Raw genomic sequence first — 21,734 nt, 5'->3', positions numbered from 1 at the left:
CAGACTGTAAGCCTTGAAACCTTTTGGATTCCTCTGAGGAAATAAGGGGAATAAAAAAATAAATAAATATTTTCACTACCACTAACTGCTGTTATTCGCTGTTATTTCTGAGTTTGGTGCACTTAAAGAGACCTAAGACCTGGCTCTGTGACACCCCCGCCTCCCAACCCATCCCACCCTTAATATTGTATCTTCACAGCAGTGTCACAGGTCCCTGCAGTCCTACTATAAAGCTTAATTTTCTATAGTAATGTGAATGAATTCAATCTTCCCTAAGTGTGCCACATGTCAATCAACATCAGTCAAAGTGATCACGAGCTGTGAAAAGTGGCTACATATAAACAAGCCACAGACGCATGCACTCACACGCGTCTACCAGAACTGGCAAGAAGTGGAGAAATAATTGATATAGTGCTTTATAAACATTTTGTACCAACTAAGACCCTCTGCAAATTCAATCAGTCTACTGGCTCTGGGCATTGTGACAGAGAGAGATTAAATGATCTTCTAATCAAAGCCATATGGCTCCACCACCACCAGTCTAACCAACAAGAAACACCACCAAGGGCTTGATATAAGGACACCACAGGCGTATAAAAAGGCCACAGGTATATGACTGTCATAAAAGGATAACTGCCCTTTTAAATGTGTAGTGCTTGATGATCCGTGTCTTGCTTTGTGCTTCCGTCCACTACAGTGTGTATTTTCTGCTAGTACTCTGACAATCTCTCTGTAAAAGTACATTTTAATACAGCACACTGGTGTTTTGAATGCTGTAGCCCATTTAATAGCATAAACAAATTGCAAATTCTTGGCAGTTCTCTTTCATTTCACTAAACCACACCAGTTTTACAGAGGTGAGTAACTAGGGTAAGTTGTTCCTTTCTCAGTATATGTATCAAATTGCAATATTTCTAATATAATATTTTTGAAAATGGGCTTTATATTATAAACAAGCTTCGGGGGAAATTGTTTGAGCAGGTAATCCATCACAGAAAGGTTTTGTCTCTTTTTTTATTTCCTCCTTTTTCACTGCACCTGCATGGAAAATGGGAACTATTTTTGAATCAACCTGCACTTGGACACTACAGTACAGCAATTAGACCCTGCCACAAGTAAAAGCAGACACGGTGGGGTGGCTTTTGTAATGGATTACCAAATCATTTGGCAAAATAAGCAAAGTCTAGTATCAGCAAGACAGGAAAAAAAGTTGCTATAAATCCTAAACGGTGTCATCAAAAAGTATTTGGCCCCTTCCAGATTTCTTTGTGTTGCTTTCTCACAGAAACAGAAACGTCCACAACGCAGGACTTTGTTGTGTTCTCAACCTGTGGGTCAAGCCTCTACTAGCAGCGCATATGTAGTTCTTGGAGACCTCTATGAGCCAAGGATCTAGGGGGGGGGTTATCACAATAACAAAGGCAATTACTTTTTCACACAGTCAGGTATGTTTGGATCGATTTTTTTTTTACCTTAATAAAGTTACTTATTATTTAAAAATTGCATTTTTTTCCCCTTTCTCATAGTTACCACTGTTGATTCACTCAAGGACATGAGTTTAACTCCACCATCTGGCCTTTCAGTGTGGAGTTTGTATGTTCTCCCAATGTTTGCATGGGTTGTCTCTGCATTCTCCGCCTTCCTCCTCCTCGCCAAAGACATGCAGTTAGTGAGGTTGGGTTAATTGGTGATTCCAAATTGCCCATAGGTGTGAATGTGAGCATGAATGGTTTTCTGTCTCTGTGTCAGACTGTTGACCTGTCCAGGGTGTACCCCACCTCTTGCCCTATGGCAATTAGGAAAGGCTCCAGCTCCCCCCAGCAGCAACCCCCCCTCCCACAACCCTGATAAGGATTTGGTTTTTACTCTGGTTATTTTTATCTATTGTTAAAATGTGTTTGATGATCTGAAACATGTAACAAATATGCAAAAAAAAAAAAAAAAAAAAAAGGGGGGGGGGGTGCTCTGTGTGCTGTACCTTTGGGTTAAGACTGTAGTACTACTATAGTAAAGCATATGTAGTTCCTGGAGTCCTCTATCAGCCAAAGACATAGCAACCCCTTCTTAGAATTATCACAACAAAGGGCAAGCCTTTAGTGCTGACCAATCCTAATCTTATCTAATAAGAGATAATATGCCATATAAGGAATGAAGAATGTCGAACATGAAAGCCAGGACCCTGCCATGCTTCCAGTCCAGCTGGCTGGAGAACAGTCAGAGGGCAACTTCCCATGCCGTTCAGTCCACCAAAAACAACTAAGCCTCATTCCTTCGCTCCACCTCAAATCTACATTTGGGCTTTAACAAGTAAACGCAGCATGAGCTGACTTGCAAGCTAATAGGTGAAGGAAATTGGAGTGGCCAAGGTCGCATTCAAACAGTGTTAATCTTGTTGTTGGGGGTGTAGCGCAGCTCCTTTGAAGCTCCTTAAAGCTGGTCTTGCCACGTAGAGGGTCACAAACACATCAAAGGCAGACTGAAATCTGCCCCGTGGGACACAAAGGAGTTTGTAGAACAACATTAAACTCAATTAACATGGAGCTACCGAGCAAAAAAGGTGCAGAACATTAAACCTTAGCTGGAGCTGCTACTCAATATATAAGGAATAATAGTTACTATACTTGTTCATTTATGCAAATTGACCTGAATGCAGGAAGGTCTTTGCGTAAATGTTTTGACCTCTGGTGATGAGAAAACCATTCTCCATGCCTTATGTTTATAAGAAAGCTTTTTACGTCAACATTATGCCCCTGACGGATATAATCACACATATTGTTACATGGGCAGTGTCACCAGAATATATAATATAAAGGAGCCAGAATATACATCAAAAGATGGTAAATAAAACTGCATTTTCCTTCACGTTGTGAAAACTATCGATTTGCACTGTGTAAATAAAGCCTGACAAACCGGGGCAAACAGAAATATTCTGCACAATGTATCTGTCTTGAATTTTATTAGATTATTTTAATTTGCTATTAATGTTCTGGCTGTGAGGGGCCTTGAAACACATTTTAACAATAGAAACCTGAGAGTTGTGATTACTGTCATTTGATTACAGGAGTAGTAACAAAAGAACAACTAAAATGTCAGGTTTCAGTCAGAAGTAGAAATACTGCAAAACCTACTAGCTTTAATTCTGATTTGAACACAAAAGAGTACCATTTGACGTCTGAATTGATAATTCTTGCCATGCAATACCATTTAATCATAAAAACTAAAATGTATTTGGTAACTTGAAGGCAATATTTTTTTAATAAAACAGTATACACCACACATTCTTTGTGCCATCTGTCACATATCCAATTGTTTAGGAAAATTGGAGCTTTAATCCAATACCCTCTTCTCCACTGTGACAGCTTGGTGCATCCTGGGAATCTGAATATGTGCGTTGGCGTTTTGCAAGTGGGAATATATTGTCAAGAGATTGGAGTTGAGAATCTTGACAATCGGGTGAAGCAGTCTGAATCATCTCTGGTTTGATTTCTGGAAAGGTCTGATCAGGGTAGATGAGCTTCAGATAATCTTCAAAGAGTTCTTTAAATCTCATACATGTCACGGCAAGTTCAGTGTTACTCTGGCACTGAAGGAAGATAAAACGAAAAGGATGAAACAGTTTTAATAACAGATGTCAAGAACTGAATAACAGTTATTGTTTCAGAGTATTTGTCTATGGTACCTCACTGCAGGCCACACAGTTTCCAAAGATGAGCCTGATGTCTAATACAAACTCTGCAGGGTTTTGATAGCACATACTCTGCTCAGCCTCTAGATGGTTTTTCACTGTGGAAAAACTCACTGGTCCCTTTATAGTCAGACTGCCATCAGCATGTACCTGTAGTATTTAGAAAGGAAATGATAACAGAACAATAACACATTATTGGCATTTTAGTTTTTTCAAATCTGTGGTGTCCATCTACATGTAAACAGCACGCACATGGGACTATGGAGTTTTACCCTGTTTTGCCATGTAAAAGTTAAAATAAACAGCTATTTCAAGCCAAACCACCAGAATCACACTGACCCCTTAAGTCCAATTATCAAACACTGCAAGTTCTGGGCCTGCAATGAACTTATGGTTTATTTACAGTAAAGCTGCTCTGCCTCTGATTTCTAATTTCTGTCATCGCTGATAAATATGGTGTATTACATACAATTAAAATTACAGTTACAGTAACTCCATCTGACAGTAATCCTGTTATTTTTTCCACTATAGTCAGTCTTGCTTTCAGACTCACCAAGAGAGATGCAGACTTTTGAAAGACTGAGTTGAGCTCACTGCAAAACAAGTACAGCAACAGCCTCTCACACTTCTGCAACACAAAAAATAAGCCTGAATTAATACATGTCAGAACAACCAAATACATTTCTCCCATCTGTGGTGTGTCAAGCAGAATATTAAATTGGTAAGAGTCGTCTCTCAGGATCTCTCTTGACACCATTCTGCTTTGTGTCAGCCCTTGCACTCTTACCAGTTGTTATCAGTTATTAAATGCATGATGCAATGTCAGGCATCTAGCCCTTCAGATACTAAGTTTAACAAACCACTGTTTTAAAGCAATGTAAATGTTTTACCATAAAAATAACAGCCTTGAAATCCTTTTGATGGTAAACTGATTTGTAACAGGGTGAATGACGTCTTTATTTCTACTCCCTGCCTCCAACGCCTGTTCTGGCAGTGTTGTACTTGGAAGAGCAGGTGAAATCTCCTGGGAAAATGAACTGCGTAGCTGAAGACTGAGCCAGCAGACAAGACCCTAGTGTGATAGCACAAGTCTTGGTTGCACATAGGAGAAGGCAGTGCACTGCAGGAGCAGATGAGAATATTAGCTAACCTAACAGCTATCACGTACAGGTTGACTACACATTTACTTTTTCCATCAAACATTTGATTTGTGCATGTTATTTTTTAAAAACAGAACTTTTCTTGTTAAGATAACAAACACAAAATTAGACAAGGAACTCCCTTCTAACCCAAGCTATTTAAATTTAAATTTTATTTATACAGCACAAATCACAATACGCTTCAAGATGCTTTATATTGTAAGGTAGACCCTACAATAATAGAAAATCCCAACAATCATATGACCCCCTGTGAGCAAGCACTTTGGCGACAGTGGGAAGGAAAAACTCCCTTTTAACAGGAAGAAACCCCGGCTGAACCAGGCTCAGGGAGGGGTGACCATCCGCTACGACTGGCTGGCTGAGAAGAAAGACATGAAAAAACTTGATGGTTCATTTCCCAATTGACTGACACTACCGGTCAGGGAAAAGCAGATGAGCTGCACTATTTTACTATTTACAATTACTATTTTTTAGTGGTGTTTGTACCCATGATTTAAAATCTTACATTTAGGAACATAAGCGCTGGTTACAAATTAATGTCGTATAAACTAACAAGTTTTCTGCCTCCTACACACTATAATCAAGTAACATCCCCACATAAACCCAGACGAGTATTTCTATAAATGTGAAGTTATCTGAAATGTGCTGAATGTGAGAATGAAAAGACCAAATTTGAACATTCAGACATTCGGCCTATATTAAGACAACTGGTGGATCAAACTGAGGTAAGATGGGATGATCTATCTTATTGCAGAGAACGCAGCTGTATTTATGGTTTATATCTTATATAATGTAGTCATAATGATAACTGGTGATTCTCTGTTAATGAATGAGTGGATTTGTTTTTTAAAAAAGATGCTGCTTACTGGTGTTTTACAAAATGGCTGTAAATTTGGAAAGTACATGACTTATCAGATTATGCTGAATTCTGAACTTAATTTGAATTACTTGGCATTCAAGTCATTTGGCTATTGTAGTATTATCATTATTATAATTACATGAATGGTAGTAAATCTTTTTTTTTTTTTTTTTTTTTTTAAAAAAAAGCACTGACTCGTTTGTCCACAGGGGAAAATGCTCCTTCAAAATCCGTCTCCTTCTTTATCGTTTTGGCTTCAGGTTTGCAGACATACTCCATCTCAGGCATTAACAGGTCACAACAGAAAGTGCAAAACCATTCCCTGCTGAAAAAGAGACCATTTACAGACTCAATACAACAGCCAGTAAGCAGTAACTCACATCAACAAGTGCATAATGCTGCAGTCAGATGTAAATCTCACACCTCCAAGATGTAAAAATCAACTTGCCAAAAGTGGATTTGTTCTGACGTGCTTTTAATTCCACAAAGAAAACAAGCGATTGATTTGCTATTAAAATGAAAACATATGAGCTGTGGCATTTTCATCCAAGACCAGTAATAAATAAAGTTTGATGGAGCTGACCTTGGAGATTTGAGGAGAGCTGGAATGTGGCACGTCAGATGAAAAGCTTTATGACATTTTTGGCAGCACAACAGCTGTCCTGTAGTCTGACACACAGCACACGAGGCCTCATTAGAGTCTTCCAGTTGGATTTTATTTTGCTCTACCTGCTGCTGTTCCCCCACTGAACTGATATGAGTTGGAGGTCCAGTCTTACTCTGGCCCAGTGGCTCACTTGGAGTGTGTGAAGGGCAACAGGGTTTGTTGTCTGTGCTATGTATACAAGTCTGGACATCTTCACCTTGGGAATTTATTTGGGGTTGGTCATCTGTGCTGTCGGGGAGGCTGGCTCTTTGTTTGGGATGTACCTGAAAACAAGAAAACAAGATCTGAAAATAACATAACCAACATTTTACAGATTTATCATGGTGCTGAAAGTTTTCATGATTGGTTATTACTGAATTATTATTATTATTATTATTAATAATAATAATAATAATAGTAGCAGTAGTAGTAGTTTTAGTTTACACAGCATTTCTCTGTCTATTCCTTCCACCGTCTTGTATTTGTCAAAGTCAAAGACTATATGTACAGTTACACACAAGAATTTGAAACTGCAATGCTCCCATGGCCCTCAGTGTACACTAAAAATCTAAAGGGAAAAAAGGGGAAAAATAATAAAATAAAATAAAAGTCTTATGTACAAGACAATACAATACTATACAATTATTTATGCATGTATTATTAAATACGATTTATGCATCACTGCCTTTTCCAGTCTTTGATATCATGTCTAGTTTGAGTCTTCTTGTCTATGAGTTTAATCTTTGTCTTCTGGTTATTTCCTGTTTTACTTTGAAGGTGAGCTATCTGTTGTGTTTCCTCCTACTTTCTGTTCTTCCTCCCTCTGTGATTGCCATCCTTGCCCAAATTGTTTTCACATATTGCTCATTGCTTTTACCTGTGTTCTTCTACTTCCTGCTGCTTGCTGAGTTAATTAGTCCCCTGTGTATGTATATAATCCTGTGTTCCTCTTTGAGAAACAATGACTAAGCCCATTTTATAGGTGGACACCTGATTTGTTGATGTACTGATCAAATATGGACGTTTAAAGGGAAACTTTGGTTTTCATTTGCCAGTCATTCATAATATTCAATTCATTTATGCAGCTCCAAATCATAACAACATCCACCTTAAGATGCTAAACAATCACAATCATCTTTTTAATCGCTTTTAGCCAGATTGTTTAAAACAATCTTGGAAAGTGGGAGGATGCCTGAGGAATGGAGAAGTGTACTGATATCGCTGTTCAAGAATAAGCATGATGTGTAGATCTGTAGTAACTATAGAGGGATAAAGCTGATGAGACATACCATGAAGTTATGGGAAAGAGAGGTGACGATCAGTAAGCACCAGTACTGTACATGTCCACTGACGTCTGCTTCAATCACTACTCTCTCCCTCCTGGGGACACAGTCTAAACACTTCATCCACCTCACTCCAGAATTCCCCTTTCTGTTCTGACATCCAAGCTGTGAGACATATGCGCTGACAACATTCAAGGTGACCCCTTTTCCAGCTTCATACTCATAATTCTGTGTAGTGCCACCTTCACCTCAACAACACTAATCTTTTCCTTCAAGATTACTCAATTTCTCTTCGATACCATGGTAGAATCCACCTCCAGTGGTCTTGGCCTTGCTTGCCTTCCACCAGGTTTCCTGCCCCAAAAAATAAATCTACCCTACTTCTCTCCATCATGGCATCCAATCTGCTCCCTTTATTAGTCATAGTACCTACATTTAAAGTCCCTACTCTCACCTCCCAAACTCCTGTCTTTCCTTCTTTCTCACTGCCTCCTAACACGCCTTTCCCCGTTCTTCTTTCATTGTCTTCAGCTTACAGTAGCACAGTTTCCAAAGGGACCCTATTGGCCAACAATACCAAAGGCAGTTGTTGTTAATGCCGATCTAATATGGAAATCTCATTCTTTAAGATATGCATGGTTGAACAGGCCACGATTTACCCTTCTTTATACAACCCTCACTGCTTATCTGGGCTTGGGAACAGCAGTAGGAATACACTGACTTGTGACTTGTGAAGTTACAGATAAAAGCAACTAGCAACAATAAAAAATCTATACAGTATTTGAAATAAATCATTCCCTTCTTACATAACTACTATCATCATCTAGCTCATCTTTGATGACAATTATAGGCCTTGGAGATGATCGTTGTCTCTTCTTTGCAGCCGATCCCACTGCTCCACTAGCCTGGTGTATTTCTGGGGCTTTCCAAAAAATGCTGCTTGGGAACAAAGCAAAAATCAATCAAAGATAAATTCACTTAAGAGACCCATAGCACAGAGTTAATAGTGCCATAACAGAACAAAGAGATAATCTGTGCTTGTATACTTGCAAAAGTGTGCATACTGCTCCCCCCTACCTTGTTTTTTTCTGGGATACTGGAGTGTACACCACTGAACTTTGATGTCCTGGTGCTTCAGAAAAGTTTACAATGCATTTGTCCATTATAAAAAATACAATATTACACACATTCTCTATGTTATGCAAAAATAATTGCAAACATACCATTTCTGCTTGACAAGGAAGCTTCTGCTCCCTGAGGATAGTTTGGTTTCACTGTATACATTGGACCATTTGAATCATTTCTCCTGGTCATATATGTGGGCTCAGACTAAACACACCATTGCAAATCAATTACTTAAAAGCAGATATTATACCATGACAATGCCTTCAGTCAATACAGGAAGTTGCTTACCCTCTGTTGTGAATGAGGTAAACTGACACTACCACTGAGGGGTGGCGGAGTTATTTGTGCATAGAAAGGTGTAGAGAAAAATCCATCCATGGGCTTGGTTTGGTAGGTGGAGCCACTTCCTGTCCTTCTCTGCTGATACTATGATGAATGGAGACAATACAGAAAAAGGGAGAGCATGCCACAATCATTTTACTGCATGTGATAAAAAAGGCCTCACCATTATGCCGCAATCTAAAAACCCAATGCAATGTGACCACAGTATGCTTCGAAAAGTCTCAATCAGTTTACCAGATTTGTCTGCAAAAGACTGCCGCTTCTTTACTACTAGTTTCCTGTGCAGCTTTAACAACTTGTTCACATCAGTAGAAAACAAATGTCTGCACTTTACATGCCAGTATTGTCCTGCTGCAGAATTGAAACCCAAACATCCAGTGAAGCAGACTAAACAACTTGAATAAGAAGATATTATCAAGCCTTACTCAAGAAGTTTTCCCTTTGTCCTCTGTTACATGCTGGCTTGCTGTTTGTCATGCAGATTTATTTGATTTACTTTATTTTTGAGCTATAACTTCATCCAAGACTAAAATCCTTCCTGACAAGGAGAGACGTAAATTGCTCAGGATGTGAAAGCTGTCAGCTCTATTTAGGACAATGCCATCTGCTGTCTGTGCTTGTTAAGAAGGCTTGTCAGTCAAACTTAGGCAAGCACACACCCACACTCACACAAAGAAACGCACAGTAACCTGGGGAGAAAATCCAGGGCTCAGTATGCTCCTAGTTGAGCTAACATGGTTGGGCAGAGGCCTCGTAAACCTGTGGTCTGGTTGGGAAGGCAAACTGTGGGAGGGAGAGCCTCTCTGTAGGGGCCCTGGGACTGTTTGCTGTAGTTGGATGCTTTGGTGCCATGTGCAGGGTGGAGGAGGTGGTTGGGGCTGCCAGTGAGCTTGGGGGTTTAGCTTGTCCACCTGCATCTGGAGCTGAGCCAGAGTGCTATGGGGAGCTCCCGGGGCAAAGCTGTGGGGTGAGCCTGAGGAACTCTGCCCACTGTGGGTGTGCTCATGATGAAAACCACCCAGCTGGTGGCCTGGTACACTCTCCACCATTAAAGTGCCTGAGAGGACATACACACAGAGACAGGATGAGCATAACAGGGAGTGATGAAATATATACAGTACAGAAATAAAATTCCAGAGAACTGTAGGGAGATATATGTAAAACTCGAGGCAGTTAGTAAGTAAAACTATGCTAACTTGGGTTACAATTGGATATAAGCAACAAAAGATAACAATTTCAATTAATTTGTTCCATTTAATCAGTTACTGTATAAACTGTGAAAAATCCACATGTGATGGCATTAGTTTGCTTGTTTTTATATTTCAAAATGCTATGTATCCAGTTTACAATTATGGAAATTCTGCTTTCCTCAGACACTTCTGTTGACTAAATTAGACAGATGTTGCATTTCATTATGATTGTCAGCCTCAGATGAATATAAACAGCTAGACAAGGATTTTCATTTAATGTTGAGCTCTGCTCTCAATAAATCCTTCATTTAGATAGATAGATACGTTATTGATCCCACAAGGGAAATTTTTGTGTTACAGCAGCATGATAAAGAGTATAAACAGTACAGTACACACCATGTAAACAACACAATTAAATAAAATGCCACAGGTGCCTAGTAAGGGGGCTTATAGTATGAGATAGTCCAGGAATCTATATATTTACAACAGTGATAAAAAACAAACAAACAAAACAAATAACAGTAAAAATGAAGGTAGTTCAAAACAGTCAGAGTAAAACTGACATTGTGTGAGAGAGAAGTGCAAATGCATTAATAAATAATAGGATTTGTCATCCAAGTTTTACTGGCCTCCAGCTAACTCCCCGTGACCATCTGACTCTCCTCATGCCTGTTTATTAATACTGTGCAAGTCTCACTTAGATCACCACCACAGATACAATCTTATGGAAGAAGAATTCCCCTAAAATTATTAATTAAAATTGAAATAAAGTTTCAAGGTATACAAGTTTACTGGAGCAGAAAACAAATAATCCATTCATTCTCAGGGCTATGGATCACATCATTTGTTAATCTCTTACCCAAATCGACATTTGAGGCCCAGTAAGAGGCTCGGCACTGGAAGCGTATGGTGCTCTGCGGTACGAATGAAGCACTGCATTTTGCCTGAAGGAGGTTTTCAATCTGAAACAGAATCTGCAAACAGAAGGAATGTTATCAGTCATTTTCAGAGGAGGAACATGCATGCTGCAAAAGCCATATGCTTGCGCTTCATCACATCCGAGACATACTAGGCTTAAAGACGACCTGAGATCAGGAAAACAAGACTGTGACAAGATACTGCTTTATGGCTAATTGATTAAAGAGGCCTCACCAAACGTTTACAGTACAAGAGGGCCGTGCCCCCATTCTTGGCTGTGGCCCATTTGATGAAGTCGATGACATGATCCAGGTGTTGGGAGAGATAGCCAATGTCTTCCTGTTGTTTACGCAAGAGACTCTCATGATCTTTTGTAACAGCCTGCAAAAAAAGAAAACGAAAAAGAGGAGTGCAATGTTAAAGCAGCTTGAGCGGCGGCACTCTGAGCCTCAAGGCCACACGAAACTCACCATACAAATAACATTCTTCTGGAAACAACACCACAGCAAGCTACAGGACTACAGAGTCAAACTACTCCACTTACTACACAGTATTGTTTTGCTGCATGTAATCGTCTTTGTCATACCTCAAGTTGATCAAGTAGAATTTTGCCCTTTTTGTTTATCGCGAGGATTAAACTGCTGACAGATTTCTTTATTTCATCACGAACAGAAGTACGGTTCTGTTCCACCAGAAGAAGTCTTAGAACAAAATATACATTTATTAATATGGAAGAAGTGACTTTTTTTAACTAGACATCTTTAAGGAAAAATGAAATACATACCCACTATTTATGGAGTCTGATACCTCTTTTATCAGTTTCTTTTTCTCCTGTAACTGATGAGTCATATGCTCCATGTGCTCTTTGTGGTTTTTATAAGCATCTTCAAGGAACTGATAACTAATTCAAAAACATTAGTTAGTTAATACAGACAGGTTAATATGCATAATATGCATAATGAACTGGGGGGTGGGGGTGTAACTTAATCTCTCAGTGAATTTTTTTCTCCGCCTCAAATGCATCACATGGAGAGATCACAGTATCAATCAAATCAATCCATGAACAGTGGTGAAAAAAAATTGCAATAATAATGTAATGTGAGTGAAGTATTGTGATATCATTTCAAGGGGTGCCTGGTGATTCCCACCTCTGTCAATCAATATTACTGAAACAATGCGGTACCTGTGGTCTTTATGCTTGGTGAGTTGGCAGTCCCGACAGGTGAGCAGGTCACATGTCTCACAAAAGAGTTTCAGTGGCTCTTGTTTGTGGATATGACAGAACATCGGCCTCTGACTCGACACAACACAAACGTCTGGAAAACAGCAAAAGGCTCACCATAGTTATTTTTAAACTAATTCTTACAGTATAAAAAGCATGCAGTGCATACTGATGTATACGTATCATTTTGCCCATTAAAATATTGCGGTAGCAAGAATCACATGATACGTCAGCACAGGCATTTAATTTTTTTTAAACAGCTAAATAAGCAGGTAGGTTTGAGTACCTTGTGATACTTCCGACTTCTGTCTGATCATATGGTCTTTGGTGAATTTGACTCTTTGGTGGGCCTCCACACAGGTGGTACACAAGTACTCCACACACTCAACACAAAACCCAGCAGCTTCTGTGTTGTCATTGCAGGTCATACAGAGCTATAGAAAAAGGAGTCAAGCATCAAAAGTTAATAAATATTTGGAAACATGGAGATGATGGCTCGGCACATGTTTTACCATTTCTTGTTCAATCAAGGGAATGCAATGATGAACCTTATCTGCTAAGTTGATATCAGTGAAGTATCCAAGTGTGCTGTTTCTACTGACAAGCACTGCTTCTGCTGACCAGATTTCAGAGCTACAAACCAACAGAAGACAAGGTAGCTTTGTTTTTATACAGATATCCCCTTTAATATAGTGTGCACCAGCCCATTAAATCACTGCAAATGGAAATCATCTAGTGCCGTATTCTGGTTCTTACAAGAGCAATGTTTTTTTTCTGCATGACCAATGACGAATAAAAAATACAAGTAAAACTTACATAGTTATATTTTGATAATTACCCTCAAAAACCCAGCCTGTCCCCAAATTGATATTAATTCATTTGTTACCAACCTGGACTGCTCTTTCCACTGTGCTGCTGGGCGCCTCGAATGACTCCTTCACGAACATATTATCCACCACATCTGTCGCCATACATTCCTGCCTGCACACCGGACAGCGGATCACGTTGACTGGAATCAAGCAGGAGCATAGGTGTTGTAAATCAGTACAAAAATCAGTAAAACTGTACATTTCTGGTATTATTTACCATCAGATTATATTTTTTATGACATTTAGACATTTAGGTGATTGTGGTTAGAGGTAGCTACAAGCATTCGTAAAATGTATGCAGTTGTGCGTGCAGCTGCTCTGGTTGTAGAAAAGGTTGACAGCCATTAATCGGTCCTTGATCTGTGTTTGTAAATAAAGTGACTCACGTGGTTTGGTCGCGCCGTCGTCGCTCTGGGAGACGGACGGTTCCGTCACGTCCAGATTCCTCGACGGTAAAGGCAAGCACCTCCCGCAGAAAGTGTGCAGGCAGGGCAGAAGTTTGGGCTCCTTGCTGTGGAAGCTTAGATGACAAACGGGGCACGTGTCCAGGTCATGTTGGTCGAGTGCACCGGACCGCTCCTCTCGCGTGCTCTCTGCTTCGTTCTCGACTGACAGGACAGCAGTATGTCCCGACTCCTGTTTTTCCATCGCATCCATCGGAAACAGTTTCTGTTCTCCAAGTCTAGTTTAGTCTGATTCAACGGCACGTACAGGGAGTGCTATATCTAATTGCTCTCTAGCCGAAGAGAGCGCCTTCTTCGTACCTGCGTTGTCCTCCGCGCTCTCTCTATCAGTTCAGCATTTGTAAGCGTCGAGTGTATTACTGTCTACGTGTGATATTTTGGGAAAATAATTTTTGGACTGTTGCAACAAACAGGAATCACTAAAGAAAAAAAAGGGTACCTGTGTCACATGCGCGTGTGCCCCAGATGTTGTTGGTCAAATTAGAGCGCACGCGCTTGTAGAGGTAAGAGTGGGGCGGGGTCAAAATCTTAACACGAGAGCCACTGGCTGCTGTGTGCTGTGCTGTCAGGAGGACAAAGTCCACCGAGCAGCAAGAGTTTGCCTGATTCTTGTTACTCTGAAACTTTACACAGGGTTCAGTTCAGTACAGTAATACTGTGTTATGCTTCTGGTGACTTTATTTATTTATGGCACTTCATCATAGGCTGTGTGAATTTCAAATGCATTAGGTTTTGTTGGCTTCAGGCTTCAGCCAGGCCTATGGACATTTTTTTTGTAACGTTGTAACACTGTTTGCTGAAAAGATACTCACAAAGTGCTGGTGTCATATTCACATATGATTATGATTATAAGAGTGTTTTTGTTCTCAAGTTAAATGGTATTCTGAAAAGCTGGTGAAGAACTGTTTTAAAAATGGACACACTGCTCTGGTTCAGATTAAAGTCACTTGTGCAATTGAGTGGAAGATTATGTCGTCATGGTTCAAGGTTCATGGCCAAACTATGGGTTAGCCTTGAGAGTAGTGTGCTGCAGTTCAATTGTCCACATTTTGGACACAAGCATGAATCTAACAGCGGAAAGCCACAGAATCCCTTTAAGTGATGGTAACAGTATTCCACTCCTGGGACTTGGCACCTATGGGGACCCTCAAACGGTGAGGAAAATATCACGTAGTCTCTGTATTTCTAGATTTAGATTGCTGTGTTTGATTCACCTTTTATGCGAGGCTTATTTACCTTTAGTGATTTGAGTTTCATCAGTTAAACAGGATCACTGAGAAGTACACACTGTGGCTGTAGCTTAAAAAAATCAAATAAAATATATATTTTCTGTGAATTTTCTAAAGACACCCAGAGGCACTGTATTTGACTGTGTCAAGCTGGCCATAGATGTGGGCTACAGGCACTTTGATGGAGCGTTGGTATATTTCAATGAGCATGAAGTGGGTCAGGCCATTAGGGAGAAGATAGCTGATGGAACCGTTAGAAGAGAGGACATCTTTTACTGCGGAAAGGTAATATTTGTTAGCTTTTGTTTAATCAACTTTCATTCCTATAAACCTTTAAGAACTAATCATGTTATTGCAATGTTCTGTTGCCTGGATATTTGAATGTTCAGGTTGTTTAAATTGTTTTTTAAATTTAGCAATGTTATTTTTCTCAGCTCTGGAATACCTTCCATCCACCAGAGTTGGTGAGACCAGCCTTAGAGAAGACATTGAAAGCCTTAAAACTGGACTATGTGGATCTCTACGTCATTGAGCTTCCAATGGCCTTCAAGGTTTCTAAAAAATAATTTTACTAATTTTTACAATAAAGTATTTTTAATTATTAAATACAAAATTAGATAATAGGGGTTCAAACACAGGAGCTGCATAGCAAATACTTCAAATCTGGCCGTTGCCACATTACACACATTAGAATCAGATAAGATTATGTAGACAAGTGTTTGGTTAAGATTGGGTACCTGGAATCAGTATGTTTCTTTGTTTAAGCGTTTTGACCATGAACACATTGTGCCACCTTAGGTCACTATAAATTATATGCTTAAATAACCACTTTTAATTAAGTATTTAATTATGCATATATTTTAGCCTGGAAAGGCCTTTTATCCAAAGGACCAAGATGGAAACTACATCTACCACCACACAGATCTCTGTGCAACATGGGAGGTGAGCTCTATTACAAAAATGGTCATGCTATGTAAAGTCTTTGCATATTTACTGCTCATCTCTAATATACAGTGTTGGGAAGGTTACTTTTAAAATGTATTCCATTACAGAATACAGAATACATGCCCCAAAATGTATTCTGTAACGTATTCCGTTACGTTACTCAATGAGAGTAACGTATTCTGAATACTTTGGATTACTTAATATATTATCATGCTGTTTACAACTACATGAATGTACTATTGCTGTGATTTATTACTGTAACTGAAGGTCCGCGGCTCCGAACCGTAGTAAAGGGACCTCTGGCTAATATAGTGGGTTCTGTGTCGGCTTGTAGCCGAAAACTAGCTTAACTCTGTTGTTTGGGTCAACTTTGCTAGCGAGAGACAGAGAGGCGCTGAAAGGCTGCTCCAACGGAACTTATTGTTTTTGGAGGAAAACACGAACACGGTGTACAGTCGAGTCTTAATAGCTTACTTACAACTGGGCTCTCAGGCACTCTTCTTGGCTGCAGTGGTTATTATTATATTTACATGCTTCCAGCTCCCGTTTTTGCTCAATGACAGCTCGTACTTTTCCTTTTTCTCCCTCCCTCGCTCACAGACACATAACGTGTACAGCAGTCCATTCTCCCTGCAGCACGGACTACACTGCCTATGATGCTACATTCTTTAGAGCTATGCCTGTAGCATTCTGCCTATTAGCTTAGCACAACAACAACAGGCGCTCTCTCACCCAGGAACACGCAGAGGGAGCGTCACCCTGTAACCATGGCAACCGTAACGCTGCCGCCTGGAACAACAGAACGTAGCTGTCAAACAAAACCCAAACAGGCCTGACCCGCCACAATATGAAACAGGGAAGTACCGCCGTGTAATCCATTTATTTCAACAAAGTAACTGTATTCTAAATACCACCTTTTTAAACGGTAACTGTAACGGAATACAGTTACTCATATTTTGTATTTTAAATACGTAACGGCGGTACATGTATTCCGTTACTCCCCAACACTGCTAATATAGTATCACTGTGAAATTAAAAATATGTTGTTTTGTTATGAAAATTTAAATACTTTTTTTACATTTGTATTAGCAGCTTGCATGAATATGCTTTTCCTCCACATGTCAAGCTAAGCATGACTTCATTGCAGGGCTTGAATGAATGAATCCCGATCAGCACATCAAGGATTTCATTCTTCATGTAGTTATGTTATCATAGGCAGAAAATATTAAAATCAACGAGCAGAACTTAACACAACCTTTGTAGTGACATCATAAAGCCGTCACTACAAATAAAATCTAACGATTGAGCTCTTGAGCCACCTCTAAGCTCTTTATACTTTGATTTTAAGGAGTCAGACTTCCATGTGATGTTTAAGAGGTCTTGAGCACCAGTTCTCCAAGCTGTTATTCTTAAGTCATTGGGTGGTTTTCATTTCCACATTTCGGCCAGTGGTGTTCGTGATTCTGTCAAAAAGTGTTATTGAAGCAGTGTTGGATCATCTTGACAGAATGGAACAAAATGCAGTCAACACTTTGAATATCCTTCTAGCAGCCTGGAGAACTATTCTTGAAGACTACTTAAAGGAATTGCAGGCTGTGTTAAAGAATAAAATTGGGCATTGCCTAATAAACTTTCAAGCTTGCTAGAATTCTAAAAACTCTATTTTGTTATATGTATAATTTTTTATTTTGGTTAGTCTGCACCTATTTCCCATTTTGCAAAATATTTTTTTAAAATGGGAGATGGCTCACGACTTTTGTACTTGCATTTGTACTGCATGCATCTAATAAAATATTAGGTAGGCATTGTTTTATCTTATTCAAGTGTTCTTACATGTTAATACTGGTTAGAGTGTTTTTTTTCTGCAGCACATTACTCTCAAGGACAGTGTCATAAACAGTTTATTTTCCTTGTGTCTTGTATTTTTCTTGGCTATCTCAGTTAGCCTGTAAAGATTACTGCTATCAGTCTTTGATAAGGTATTAATATTTTTCTTCTTTCAGGCTTTAGAGGCTTGCAAAGATGCTGGACTGGTTAAGTCCCTGGGAGTCTCCAACTTCAATCGCAGGCAGCTGGAGCTGCTTCTGAATAAACCTGGTCTCAAACACAAACCCGTATCCAACCAGGTGATCCCAGTTTGTTTCCTGACCCCTAATGACATCTCAATGAGGGTAGTTTGCAAAGTAAAATAGTACTGTACAGCATACATTAGTATTCTGGGTTTTTAATATGAAGGCATTTCTAAAATAGACTCTCTGCCAAAAAATAGTCAAACACTAGGCTGAAATACATTTTCTTTCATTAATCTAGATTAAATGGAATAGATTTTACTTTTGATTCCCATCCAGTTTCTTTCCTACTTGTAAGACTGAGCCCTGTCATCTTTTTCCCTTCTTCTTATTTACCTTTAGGTCGAATGCCACCCATATTTCACACAACCAAAACTTCTGGAGTACTGTCGTCACAATGACATCGTGATTGTTGGCTATTGCCCAATTGGCTCCTCAAGAGATGCGTCTTGGTAGGTTTGAAAATATATACACTTATGTAGGCTGGTGTGAGGTTATTGTGATTTTATCCCCCCTGTTACTGTATTAATGTGAGACTGCAAAAATAAAAACAAATTATTGTTGTTACCAAACCCTCAACGTGACCCTAAGCAGAATTCATTTGGTAAATGGCATGGTGCGTATTTAACTGTCTCTTTCATAGGGTGAATTTGAAATGTCCTCCTCTGCTGGACGATGAGGTGCTTGTATCGACTGGGAAAAAATACAACAAAAGTAGTGCCCAGGTGGCCCTGCGCTTCAACATACAGAGAGGAGTTGTAGTGATCCCAAAGAGCTTCAACCCTGAGCGGATCAAACATAACTTCCAGGTACTGTACCAACATTTTTAACTCTATGTGCACGTAAAGTCAAAGTTATGGTACCATTGCTGCCCGGTTTTAACTCTTACATGCATTTTTGGTTAAATTTGACCATTTTGACATTGGAGAACAGTAAATATACCCCAAATGCCACCTTTCTGGCCTGAAATTTGATGATGTTCCCTAAAATGACCCAAAATTAAAACAATTTTAAAATGTTATACTTTTGAGCAGGTGCTACAAATTTTTGTAGGCTAATGCGCAACCCACATCCTCAACTCTGCTGTTTAAGCCCCAAAGGCATTTTCCTTACACATGTGGCACAGTCAAGGGGAAATAAACAGGCCTTACAACAGTGTGAGATTTACTGCCAAGAAGCATTGTTACAACAAACAAATAATCCACCAAACACAAATATCCGTAGTTTTTGCGGCAAGTTTAGTTATAAGTGCAATTATATTATTAGCCTACATGACTGGTGCTTGTGCTTTGCACCTGTAAACAAAAGTAAGCATTATGTAAGAAAATAATCTGACAATAAACTAATTAGGACCCATTTTGTCTGAGCTAAGTGAAATTAAAAAGAGATTAAAACAGGGATCAAAAGAGGGATTAGAGGTCATAAGATTATAAAGTCACCTGATCTGCCATTTCAGTAAATGTAAGAAACGTGCAAATGCTGCACAGGCAATGCTTTGGATGCTCAGACTATTTTGCAATAAGCAAGTTTTTTACTCTAAGTTTAAAATAATATTGAATTCACAAAGACATGAGGACAGCCTTTAATGTTTGTAGTGATTATATATGGTTATGCAATAAATCCAACCAGTTCCAGAATGGTTTTGCCATTTTCACCTTTAATAAAATCTCATGAAATCATTATCGCTATTATTTTCATGTCTAAAGTAAATCAGGGCACGAGATTGTGCATAATAGTTATTTTTCTCCCTGCTCTTTGAAACATTAATTAAAAATTAATCCTCCATTAATGTCAGCTAGACTATTTATACACTCTAAATAGATCTGTAGTTCAGAATTTGTTGTAGACACTTAGGAATCTTGGCATGTATCAAACTAACTACAATCATAATGCAAAGACATGAAATATATACAGTATGTAATGGTTAAACATTTGAATGAATGAATGAATTTAAACAGAAGCAATTTTTTTTCAGATATTTGATTTTTCACTGACTGAGGAAGAAATGAAAGCCATTGAAGCACTGAACAAAAATATTCGGTTTGTTGAGTTGCTGATGTAAGTACAAGCTTTGACGAACAAATATCGAAACATTTTTTTGTTGTCTAATGCATGAACCAAATCCTTGATATTAATGGTAGTAAACACTTTTTTTTTTTAAACTCAGGTGGAGTGATCATCCGGAGTACCCCTTTCATGATGAATACTGACCTTTGCAACTTTTACGTGATGTACTTGATTTTTCATTGTTAATTCATTGTTAATTCCACCAGCATAAACAGCAGCTGACACTAAATCAAATGAACATTTACGACTAAGACCTTGAGCCACCCTTCATTTCTTTAGATTTGCATCCAAGGAGCCAGACTTTTTTTTTTTTTCAAATTTTTTAAAGTGCTCTTGAGCAATAGTTCCAAACTCCAAACTTTCTGCAGCTCTTTCAAAGTTTTTCTTTGGATATTGGATCATTTAAAATCATTTTTAGTCCAGTACCATTTTCACAGGAATGTATCTTTGGGCACTTTGTTACTAGTAGCCTGCCACAAAAATTCATGATTTGTTTGCGTCTTTGAAAAATGCCAGTGATAGCACAATACAATAGTACTATCGACAAAAGATGAAACACTATTTTTGCACCAATACAATGATAGCCAAAGAGCTATTGGGAAAACATTTGGCATGTCTCAGCATGCTGTGCGCTGTGTCCTTGGAAAATCTGAGGAAACTGGGTGAGGAGAGGACAAAAGAGGCCTAAAAAAACTATTGGCAGCAAAAATCTGTCTAAAAATCATGTCTTCATGAATAGGAAAATATCAAGCAAATGCCTGACATAAGACCTGAGAGATACATCTGGCCCTTCAATTTTTATCAAGTCTCATCAAAAATGTTCTCAGTGGAAGAGTGGCTGTCAAGAAGCTAGATGGATGGGCCCGTGGCTGGATTGGTAAAGGGCAGAGAGCTCCAGTCCGACTCAGACGCCAGCAAGGTGGAGGTGGAGTACTGGTTTGGGCTGGTATCATCAAAGATGAGCTTGTGGGGCCTTTTCGGGTTGAGGATGGAGTCAAGCTCAACTCCCAGTCCTACTGCCAGTTTCTGGAAGACACCTTCTTCAAGCAGTGGTACAGGAAGAAGTCTGCATCCTTCAAGAAAAACATGATTTTCATGCAGGACAATGCTCCATCACACGCGTCCAAGTACTCCACAGCGTGGCTGGCAAGAAAGGGTATAAAAGAAGAAAAACTAATGACATGGCCTCCTTGTTCACCTGATCTGAACCCGATTGAGAACCTGTGGTCCATCATCAAATGTGAGATTTACAAGGAGGGAAAACAGTACACCTCTCTGAACAGTGTCTGGGAGGCTGTGGTTGCTGCTGCACGCAATGTTGATGGTGAACAGATCACAACACTGACAGAATCCATGGATGGCAGGCTTTTGATGGTCCTTGCAAAGAAAGGTGGCTATATTGGTCGCTGATTTGTTTTTGTTTTGTTTTTGAATGTCAGAAATGTATATTTGTGAATGTGGAGATGTTATATTGGTTTCACTGGTAAAAATAAATAATTGAAATGGGTATATATTTGTTTTTTGTTAAGTTGCCTAATATTTATGCACAGTAATAGTCACCTGCACACACAGATATCCCCCTAAAATAGCTAAATCCGAACTGGAAGCTGGTTCCACAGAAGAAAACTGAAGGCTCTGCCTGCCATTCTACTTTTAAATAC

At 39.2% G+C, this 21,734-nt stretch overlaps 2 protein-coding genes across 5 annotated transcripts; one reads left to right on the top strand and one right to left on the bottom strand.

Moving 5' to 3' along the window:
* Positions 1-3,177: 3,177 nt before the first annotated feature.
* Positions 3,178-14,230, bottom strand: LOC146515186 (transcription intermediary factor 1-alpha-like). Of its 4 annotated transcripts, none has more exons than XM_085166151.1 (19): positions 13,686-14,230; positions 13,321-13,439; positions 12,717-12,864; positions 12,392-12,524; positions 11,993-12,109; positions 11,795-11,909; positions 11,443-11,589; positions 11,150-11,264; positions 9,790-10,157; positions 9,047-9,184; positions 8,857-8,962; positions 8,711-8,765; positions 8,440-8,572; positions 7,640-7,798; positions 6,288-6,634; positions 5,900-6,026; positions 4,239-4,313; positions 3,680-3,835; positions 3,178-3,583 (listed from the first exon to the last, which is right to left on the bottom strand). In XM_085166151.1, exons 1-19 carry the CDS (start codon positions 13,954-13,956, stop codon positions 3,311-3,313), a joined length of 3,102 nt encoding a protein of 1,033 aa, XP_085022277.1. In that variant the 5' UTR covers positions 13,957-14,230; the 3' UTR covers positions 3,178-3,310. The 4 variants fall into 4 exon arrangements, with proteins under 4 accessions (XP_085022277.1, XP_085022274.1, XP_085022276.1 ...); XM_085166148.1 differs by having other exon boundaries at positions 5,900-6,029; positions 13,686-14,229; XM_085166150.1 differs by having other exon boundaries at positions 5,900-6,029; positions 8,440-8,569; positions 13,686-14,229.
* A 391-nt stretch (positions 14,231-14,621) lies between these two features.
* Positions 14,622-21,393, top strand: LOC146515185 (aldo-keto reductase family 1 member D1-like). Its single transcript, XM_085166157.1, has 9 exons — positions 14,622-14,917; positions 15,110-15,277; positions 15,427-15,543; positions 15,857-15,934; positions 17,941-18,063; positions 18,349-18,458; positions 18,650-18,815; positions 19,982-20,064; positions 20,174-21,393. Exons 1-9 carry the CDS (start codon positions 14,741-14,743, stop codon positions 20,214-20,216), a joined length of 1,065 nt encoding a protein of 354 aa, XP_085022283.1. The 5' UTR covers positions 14,622-14,740; the 3' UTR covers positions 20,217-21,393.
* The last annotated feature ends 341 nt before the right edge of the window (positions 21,394-21,734 follow it).

The sequence above is a fragment of the Neolamprologus multifasciatus genome, chromosome 7 (assembly GCF_963576455.1).
Source record: "Neolamprologus multifasciatus chromosome 7, fNeoMul1.2, whole genome shotgun sequence".
Taxonomy (NCBI): domain Eukaryota; kingdom Metazoa; phylum Chordata; class Actinopteri; order Cichliformes; family Cichlidae; genus Neolamprologus; species Neolamprologus multifasciatus.
Note: the sequence above shows the minus strand (reverse complement) of the source record. Positions and strands in the feature narration are given on the sequence as shown.